A 9649-nucleotide genomic window follows, 5' to 3' on the forward strand; every position below is an offset into this window, starting at 1 on the left:
GAGGTCCTGAGTGCAGTCTAAATCTTTGGTCATCTTTGGGAGTCCAGAAACTTTTCAAGGTCCAGCATGCAAGAAGCTGGGTTCCAATATACACCAGGCCCTGGCTTTGACACCCCAAAGAAAAGAACCCCATTTGTCTCACAAAAGATTTCTGCGAAGAATTTGCAGCAGACACCGTAATTAGGAGGAGATGCTGATGCCCCCCTGAACCCCCAGGATGAGGAAAGGCTGCCTTCTGTTCTCTGCTTCTGCGCAACAAGAGGAATCAGGCTAGTGTTTGGAGGCAGATTAACAGTCCAAACTTCTTAGAGGCTTTTTCCCATGGGGTTCAGAAAGACAGGAAATAAGACTCAAGAGAAACCACTAACAGGGTGATGGCAGCTCTCTTCAGCTTCAGAATCTCCGATTTCTCCATCTCGATTTGTTTCAGGTTAGAAACAAAGTAAAAGCAGACAGAATCTCTCATCAAGATAACACTTGGGGCTAGCCTGGGGATGTAACTCTGTGGTACAGCATTTGCCCAGCATGTGGAAGGCCCAGGTTTGATCACCAGCATGAAGAAGAAGGAGAGGAGGAAAGGGGATGCTGGGGAGATGGCTCAGTGGTTAGGAGCTTTTGCTGCTCTTGCAGAGGACCTGCGTTCAGTTTCCAACACACACACACACACACACACACACACACACACACACACAGTGACAATCATCTGTAACTTCAGTTCCAGGGCCTCTGATGCCCTCTCCTGAGCTCAGGAACTAGATGCATATGGTGCACATACACACATGCAGACAAAACACTCATTCCTAAAATCAAAACAAGTCTTTGGCCGGGCGGTGGTGGCGCACGCCTTTAATCCCAGCACTCGGAAGGCAGAGGCAGGCGGATCTCTGTGAGTTTGAGACCAGCCTGGTCTACAGAGCTAGTTCCAGGACAGGTTCCAAAGCCACAGAGAAACCCTGTCTCAAAAAACAAAAAACAAAAAAAAACAAACAAACAAAACAAGTCTTTGAAGAAGAGGAGAGAGGAGGAAGAATGCCCAAATGATGCTTGGATCTCACGTTAGGCCAAGAAGAGGCCTTGTCCTGTCACCTCATGAGAATCACACTCCAGAGAGGAGAAACAAGCTCCCAGGATGCTGCTGTGGCTCACTGACCGTTTCCCTCTTTGTTCAGAAATATGAACAGACATTACATCAGCGGCAAGTGGTTCTAGCTGCCGGTAGCTCTTCTGCCCCGGAGCTGAGGATCCATCCACGGAGAAGCGAGATGCGTCGGCACTGCACAGCACTGCAGTCTGCCCCGTGGCACACCTGTACCCTGATGACATCACAGGCAGGATGCAGGGGCTGGCTGCACCCGAATTATGACATCAGCAGTACTTGGGCCATCCTCAGAGAAAGGGCATCTGGGTAGGAAAACCATGAAACAACAAGCCCAGGGGAAGGAGAGAAGACGGCAGTCGTCAGCCCCCAGGTAGGACATGAGGGGACGTTCTCAGCAGCTGAGGAGTGAGGCTCGGGCCAGGTCCTGGTCTCTGACTCTATGGGTCCTTTTCCTTCTTGCCACAGGACAACAAACTCTCTGACTCTTGCTGCCATGCAGAAAGTCTCACGTAAGTTCAAATTTCTGACCTCCCCTCCCAAGGGCCAAGGAAGTGGTTTCTTCCCCACACCATCCTGTCCTTCGTTCTCTCCTTTCACCATCTTACCCATCACCGGGGCTGAGACCAGGCAATACGATTTTCATGTCCACCCACGTGCAGGCTGGCTAGTGACACAGCTCTGGCACCCCATGCTCAGACAGCCGCTTCTGAGAGACAAAGGACGTAAAAAGGAACGTGCCCATGGTGTAAAGAACACGTCCCTGCTGTGCAAGACCACTGTCCCCACCCCCGCCATGCCTGGATTTTCTCTGTCTTCTCAGGACCAGTCCAGGACCAAGTTCCCCCACAGCTCTCTTCCCAGTCCTCCCAAGTGCCTCAAATCCAGCTCCTGGCCGGCAGCAACAGCAGCCAACGCATGCTGGAGGACCAAGTCCTCTGTCCCATTTGCCTGGAGGTTTTCCGAAATCCCGTCACCACCGCCTGTGGCCATAACTTCTGCATGAGTTGCCTCCAGAGTTTCTGGGACCACCTGGCTGCCATCGGGGAGACGTACTATTGCCCCCAGTGCAGAGAGACCTTTCCCACCAGGCCCCGTCTCTGCAAGAATGTCATCCTTGGGGAGATGGTGGCTTGCTTCACCCAGGCCAAGAGCCAGACCTCAGGGCCCCTGTGGAACCTGGCTGGCTCCACAGATGTGCCCTGTGACTTCTGCTCCCCGCAGAAGCTGAGGTCAGTTAAGTCATGCCTGCAATGCATGGCTTCCTTGTGTGAGAAGCACCTGCGCAGCCACTTTGAGGACCAGGTGTTCCAGGGCCACCAGCTCCTGGAGCCTGTGTGGGACCTCAAGAACCGCCTGTGCCGCAAACACGGCAAGCTCCGGCAGCTGTACTGCCGCACCGAGGGCAGCTGCGTGTGCGGAACCTGCCTGCTGGAGGAACACAAGAACCATGACACCACCCCGCTGGAGGATGAACGGGCCCGCAAGGAGGTGAGGATGGGTCTGTCACGTTTCCCCGAGGAAAGTAACACAGCTCGGGCCAGGCTTTATGGCACCAGTTACTTGAGATTCGAAGGCAGGAGTTTGAGAGCCCAGGAAACGTAAGCAACATGAGAACCCAAAGACAATTAGGCAGGGCCTCCAAGGTGGCTCAGCGGGTAAAGATGCTTTCTACCCTGGTGATCTAAGTTCCGTCCTCAGGACCTACATTTTAGTGGAAGGAGAGCTGGTCGTGACTATACAAGTAATCCCACCATTTGGGAAATAAAGGCAGGTGGTTCTCTGTAAGATCAAGGCCAGCCTGTTCTACGTAGTTTCAGGACAGCCAGAGCTGAGACTCTGTTTTTGTTTTTGTTTTTTTTTTTAAAGGTAATCTGTTGGGAGGCAAAGGCAGGCAGATCTCTGAGTCTGAAGCCAGCATGGTCTACAGAGCAAGTTCCAGGACAGCCAGGGATACACAGAGAAACCCTGTCTTGGAAAAAAAAGTGAAAGATGAGAGATGAGGGCCAGCATCCATATGTGAGCCTTGGCATGCTCACAGCCTCCCGCAATAATAATCATTTTTCTCAGGCAGTTGCTAACATGATGGGTCACGTTAGAGAACAGGAAGGCATTAAGTTAGGTTACTAAGGAAGGGACAGAACTGCATGTCAGAAGTCTGTATCTGCAGAGAACAATGCTTGGTGAGGGGTAGGAAAGATTGCTTAGAGCGTCTGCCTCGGAGATGTAGCCAGGAAACGCCTGTGACTTGCTGCTCTCAAGAAGTCGTAGAAAGGGTAGCTGGAGAGATGGCTTGGCAGCTAAGAGCACTGGTTGCTCTTCTAGAGGACCTGGGTTTGGCTTCCAGCACCCACATGGCGGCTCACAACCAGTGTTTGTAACTCCAGATCCAGGGGACCAGAGCCCTCTTGGAAATGCACCAGGAAAAACACCCATGCAAGTAAAGTCATAGATAAAATGTTTCAAAAGGAAAGAAGTAGAAAGAAACATCAGTTGCTTCCTAACTCTTTACATTTTCTTTCTTTGGTTTTGTTTAAAGCAATCTTCCCTAGCCCTTCCCCGTGTATAGTTCAGCAGAGGAAAACCCTGTGAGCACTTCATTAAACAACACTTCTAGGACCCCATGTGCTTCTGGTGTTCACTGCAGCCCCCAAGAGAGGTAGTGGATGCTCTAACAACTAGCACCGCTTCTAAGAAATTAACCTTCTTAGCAGGTGCTGTGGGAACGGATTATTGTGGCTAGCCTGATCTACATAGGTAGTTTCAAGCCAGTGAGGGCTACATAGTGGGATCCCCATTTCAAGGGTCTAGAGAATGGCTCAGCGGTTAAGAGACCTGAGTTCTGTTCCCAATACCCTCATGGTGGTTTACAGCTTTAGTTCCAGGGGATCCGATACCCGTCTTCTGCAGCCACAGCCACTAGGCACAACAGGGTACACAGACGTTACATCTGGGCAAAAACACCCATCCACATAAAAAGTAATGCTAATAAAACAAAAAACAAAAGCTGGGCATACCTGAAGTGCTAACGCTTAAGTAGCTTAGGCAAGAGGACTCCAAGTTCAAGGTCAGCCTGGGCTAAATAAAATCAACTCTGCTCCCCCAAAAGAAATCAAAATGGGGAGACGGCTCAGTAAATAAAGTGCTTGTTTTTATAGAACCTGAGTTCATGGTGAGGCACGCTTAGAATCCCAGCACTGGAGAGGCTGAGGCAGGGGCATCGCTGGGGCTTGCTGGCTGGCTAGTCTAGCTGTATCGATGAGCTCTCGGCTCCGTGAGAGACCTTGCTACAGAAACAGAGGGAGAAGGAGCTGGAGAGGTGGTGCAGTGGTCGAGAACTCTGCTCTTGCAGAGGACCTGGGTTCAGAACCTAGCACCAAACCTCTGTAACTCTGGTTCCAGGAGATCTGATACTAGGCACGATGTAGTGCATCTACCTACATGCAGACAAAACACACACGCAATACATATATTTGTAGATATATATTGGTGTTTTTGAGACAGGGTTTCTCTCTATAACAGTTCTGTCTGTCCTGGAACTCACTATGTAGCCTAGGCTGGCCTGAAACTTACAGAGATCCCCCCACCTCTGCCTCCCAGTTTTGTTTTGTTTTTAAAAGAAAATACAGCAGCAGGTGATTGAGGAAAATAATGTTAATCTCTGGTTTCCACATATACATGTACTAACATACATATGCACCTATGCACACAGGTAGACTCACATAAAAACACATGTATGCACGCTCATGCACACACACACACACACACACACACACACACTGCAGCTTAAATTAACTTCCTTTCCCCTTTCTTCTGCCAGTCCCTTCCCCTCGCAGGGTCTCCCGTACCCCAGTCTGGTCTGGAACTCCCTGAGTCTAAGAATACCCCTGCCTATACTTCCTCAGTACCTAGTTTCTCGTTCTTGCATTGCTTTTAGAAGAGAGTTCCCTGGATTTTAGCTAGCCATCAGGCACATTCGATAGCCCCGATGTCCTGACATAACCTAACCAACCATCATCAGTCTGCTAAGAAAAGGAACTTACCGTCAGAAAAGAGCCAATGACATCGCTAAACGCATCATTTAGTTCAACTGACCCATTGATGGAAGCCCTGCCTGGCCACAGGCTGGCCTGGCCAGCACCGATTTTCACATAGGCGCTTGCCAAAGCACGAATCTCCCTGTACCAATGTTGCTTGTGGACTTATGTAGGTCTGGAGCTGGGCAGCATTGCCCTGGGGTACCCAGGTGTCTACATATAAGCTCCGCCCTGCGTGGTTCTCACCGCGCCCTCCCTAGCTGAAGCTGCTGAACCCTTCCCAGCACTACCTGTGTCCTGAAGCCTGCGTTCATCACTATTAGGAGCAAAGAAACGGGTTCCTATAAATGAAGAACCAGACTCTGGGGCAGTGGAGGAACAAAAACTAGAAGCATAAATGACAGCTGCCCTTCAGCCCTGGTCTTCGGCTCACAGAAGCCTAGGAAATAAAAGGGGTCCATCTCGCCCAGGGTTGGCAGTTGAGTTTCTCCAAGGACCACTCTCTCAAGCCCCCCGGGGGAGGGCAGTGGGGGACCCTTCCTCCACCCCTACCTCTCTTCTGCCCCCCCACCACACATTCCAGGTGGAAGTTCGGAAGATTCAGGCCAATGTGGAGAACCAGATGCTAATCATCGCCTCCGACAGCCAGAAGCACCATGGACGAGTAAGCTTTCTCTCGGTAAGGTGGGCTACCACCACTCCAGGCCCAGGCTGTGGGGCTCTTGGAACCTCCCAGAAGCTACAGGGGGGTGCGGTGAGGGGAAACAGTGAACACTTGGCAAGGCTCTGTACCGGGAGAGTCGGGTGTAGGAATAGGGTTCAGGGATGCCTCCCTACACACCCACTCCAGAAACTGATCCAGATCATGCGAGATGAGGTGAACAAATGCTTCTCAGAGATACTTCAAGAGATTAAACAGCTGCAGATACAGGTCTTGGAGTTTGTAGAGAAAGAAGAGGCGGCTGCCCTGGGAAAGCTGGGCAGTTCTATCCAGCAAAGCCACAACCGGCTCCTGACGTTGGAGGGGGACAGTGTCTGGCTCCAGAGCCTGCTCACCAACAGGAGCGACGAGCAGTTCCTGCAGGCAAGACCCCCCCCCAGACCAAGAACCTCCCTCTAGACCAAGAATCCCCCTCTAGACCAAGAACCCCCCTCTAGACCAAGCCCGGTCTTACGTACTGAAACCCATTTTCCTCCCTAGCCATGGTCTGGTGTTACTGCAGGGCAGGGGTGGGAGGTGAAGAAAGAGATAGGGAAGTGCTAGGCAGGGTGGCTGACCAGAAAGTTGGCAGCGACTTTCTCCATGCACTGGGACCAACCCCTATGTCTGGGCCCTCCTAGCAGGGATCTCCTTCCTCAAATTCCCCTCATACCCCAGACAGATTTCAAAGACCACTCCTTCCTTGTCCCCCACGGGACAGCAGGGTGGACTTGACAATGATCTTGATGAGCAATTACAGGCTCAACTCCAACCCTCCAGCTGTTTTCTCCAGCAGCCAGACCACCACAGACGCTCTGCCAACCAACCAGGAGGAGGCAGATGCTCACGGTTGAACGAAAATGGGTGACATTTCCTCCACTCACCTGTGGAGGTGCCCCTGGCAGGTGTGTGAGCCCTAGCTAGTGGGGCACTAGCTTGCCCCTCTCTGCATAGCAGGAGTTCCCCAGACTGAAGCACTACCCTGCCTGCATGGAACCCTTGATGGGCACCAGCTATGAGGAGATGCATTGCTTCCTTCAGCTGCCAGAGACTCTGGCCCAGCTCCGCACCCGGCTGATGGACATAAGGCTCAGCTTCGTCAACCAGCTGCTCTTGAAGGGTCAGTTTCTGCGAAGTCTGGAATCTTGTGGCCTGGGAGTGGCACCTTCCCGCGGGGCAGTGTCTATGGAGCCCTGTCTGCCTGTGTTCACCCTTCCCAGGTCACCGGCTCCAGGACTGGTCAAGCCTCCCTCTGGAAGGATGCTGGGCTGTAAGAGGGTCCTCAGCAAAGCTTCTCCATCCCCCCTCCCCAGGCATCAAGATGAGCTCCTATGAGGTGCTACCCTCAGCTGTGGACAGGAAAACACTACTTCAATGTGAGTTCTCAAACCAGAGGCCAACCCAGGGGAGGGGAAAGGAGAAGAATCCCTAGGGGCTGTAACTCCCCCACCTCACCTGCCTTCAGGGCACTCTCTTTTCTCTTTCCTGACCTCTCACTGAATACTGGGGATCTCAGAGAGGCTTAATAGGAAGAAAGGGAGACCCTGTCCGTTTGTCTACCTCAAAGGCAGCCCTTCTGAGACTCTCTGGGCTTATGTGTCAGTGCCTCCTGCCCTCATCTGGGAGGCTCCCAACTTCCCTGGGGGGTTAGCCAAGTCAACTGGAGTAGGTATTATGCCTTCCTCCGACTCCAGACGTCCATTTATTTGATGTCCTTACAAGCCCTCTCCCTGGTCTTGGCCCCAGAACCAAATTCCCAAGGCTTCTGAGAAATTGGGGATCAGATATGGAACATCTTTGACCCGTGGGTCACCTCAGCCAGGAACCCTTCACCCTCCCCCAGTCTCATTCCTGAACAAATAAGAAAGATGATTATTATATCAGGGTCTGACATTGGGGGGACCCTGTACCCAGCCCCTCCAGAAAAGTCCAGCATAGGACAGGGTCTTCCAGTCTTAGTCCTCCAGGCTGTCTGATGCAGCCCCTAGAGTGCCTCAGCAAAGTTGGCCTTTTGTGGGGAGGGGTTCAAGACAGGGTTTTTCTATGTAGCCCTGGCTGACCTGGAACTCACTATGTAAACCAAGCTAACCTCAAACTCAGGGATTCACCTGCCTCTGCCTCCCGAGAGCTGGCATTAAAGGCCTGTGTCAACACTGCCCGACTAAATTGGGCTATTTTAAGGAGCATGCTTGTAATCTAACATTTGGGAGGCTGAGGCAGGATGGCTACCTCAAGTTCAAGGTCAGCCTGGACTAACCTGGGCTCAAAAGCACAAGAATAAAATAGATGAGAACTAAGCCAGCAGGGAGAGAGGGTGCCACTTCTAGGATCCTGGGGTACAGTCTGAGTTCTTTCCAAACACCTGCTCCTTGCTCACACCCTGCCCTGGGAACGGTGACCCCGGCTCCCTCGCGCTTTCTCATCCCGATGCCAGGTTACTGCAACCTGAACTTCGACCCCGACACGGCCAGCGAGGAACTCTTCTTGTTCAAGGAAATGCACTCGGTGTTGAACTTGGGCATCCTTCTGGAGCCCTCGACCTCCAACAGCCCTTTACCAGGCTTCAAGCAGTGGCCCCAAGTGCTGTGCTGCCCCGGCCTGTCGGAGGGTTGTCACTACTGGGAGGCAGAGGTTTCCAACTCGTGGATATGCCTGGGTGTCACGTACCGCCACTGCCCTCCGCTGGGCAGCCGCCCCCGTAGAAACATCGTCTACCTGCTGGGCCGCAACCCTTACTCGTGGTGTCTGGAGTGGGACTCGCTCAAGTTCTCGGTGTGGCACAACAATACGCAGACAGTGCTGCACGGCTCCTACCACCACACGCTCGGCGTGGCGCTGGACTTCGGCGCCGGCTGCCTGTCCTTCTATGGGGTGACGGGTGACATGAGCCTCCTCTATCGCTTCCTCACCTCCTTCCTCGAGCCTCTGTACCCTGCGGTCATGGTCAGCAGCGGAGCCTCGCTCACACTCAAGCAGTACCCCGAGGCATAGGCAGCGCCCGCCGGCACAGGCTGGCTGCCAATAAAGTTAGACTCTATGTAGTGGCTGGGCAGAAGTGCTGAGAGGGTGGCAGGGGCCGGCCTGGCGTGGTTCCCCGCGCCCAAAACAAAAGTGGGGGCCCACCTGCTTCCCAGCCCTATTTCTGAATGCTATCTGCCGTGCCTCCATTAACACGGAGGGAACCAACCTGGAGGTCCCCTGGGGCTGGGATAACCTGTGTCCTTCAGAAGCCAAAATCCTGCACCATCCCTTACACAGTCCATCAGCAACCCTTGGTCTTGTTTCTCAGGCCCATCCATGTTGCTCCCCGCTATCTCCAAAGGCTGCGAAGCCTCAGGCGGGGCAAGGCTTGAGCCAAGCAAGTCTCCAGCTGGCCCTGGAGGGTTGGCCAGAGACCTAGCTCATCTGGATGGGGACAGGAAAGTCAGGGCTGAGGAGCCGAACCCTATCTTAGATGCAAGATGTGGGGCTGAGGACTGAGGTCCAGGTGAAAGGTGGTGAGCAGTGAGTGACCTCCTTAGAGCAAAGCAGCTGTTGCCAGTACGTTCTGCAGCGTGTTAGGCTGTGGATACCGAGTGGGTAACCAGTACCTGCCCCCTCATCTTTATGATGTGTAAGAGCCGCTCCTTGTCCCTCCCCCATGTACCCACTCCACTCATAGGGGCTGTGGACACTCAGGCTTTTGTAATCTAACTCACCCCGTGAGAGGCCTAAAAGTCTGTGCAGGCTCCATTCAGGGCCAGTCCAGGTCCCTGATGGTAGGAGTGAAGCCCTACCCACCCACCCCCCACACCAAGCTGAGGGTTCCTGTCCACT

General features: G+C 53.0%; 1 protein-coding gene across 1 annotated transcript; it reads left to right on the forward strand.

Annotated features, from left to right (window-relative positions):
• The first annotated feature begins 1416 nt into the window (after positions 1-1416).
• On the forward strand, positions 1417-8824 carry LOC142831901 (E3 ubiquitin-protein ligase TRIM65-like). The gene is made up of 8 exons (XM_075942322.1): positions 1417-1469; positions 1565-1608; positions 1920-2587; positions 5717-5812; positions 5984-6217; positions 6791-6953; positions 7147-7209; positions 8268-8824. The coding sequence occupies exons 1-8, from the start codon at positions 1417-1419 to the stop codon at positions 8822-8824; spliced, it is 1878 nt and encodes a 625-aa protein (XP_075798437.1).
• Positions 8825-9649: the final 825 nt, after the last annotated feature.

This window comes from Microtus pennsylvanicus, chromosome 11 (genome assembly GCF_037038515.1).
Source record: "Microtus pennsylvanicus isolate mMicPen1 chromosome 11, mMicPen1.hap1, whole genome shotgun sequence".
Classification (NCBI taxonomy): Eukaryota; Metazoa; Chordata; class Mammalia; order Rodentia; family Cricetidae; genus Microtus; species Microtus pennsylvanicus.

Excerpts from the sequence above, each read along its gene's own strand:
- LOC142831901 (XM_075942322.1), top strand. The coding sequence starts at position 1,417 with ATGAAACAACAAGCCCAGGGGAAGGAGAGAAGACGGCAGTCGTCAGCC. Across the intron at positions 2,588-5,716 it reads ATGAACGGGCCCGCAAGGAG|GTGGAAGTTCGGAAGATTCA; the intron begins GTGAGGATGGGT and ends CACACATTCCAG. Across the intron at positions 5,813-5,983 it reads GACGAGTAAGCTTTCTCTCG|AAACTGATCCAGATCATGCG; the intron begins GTAAGGTGGGCT and ends CACCCACTCCAG.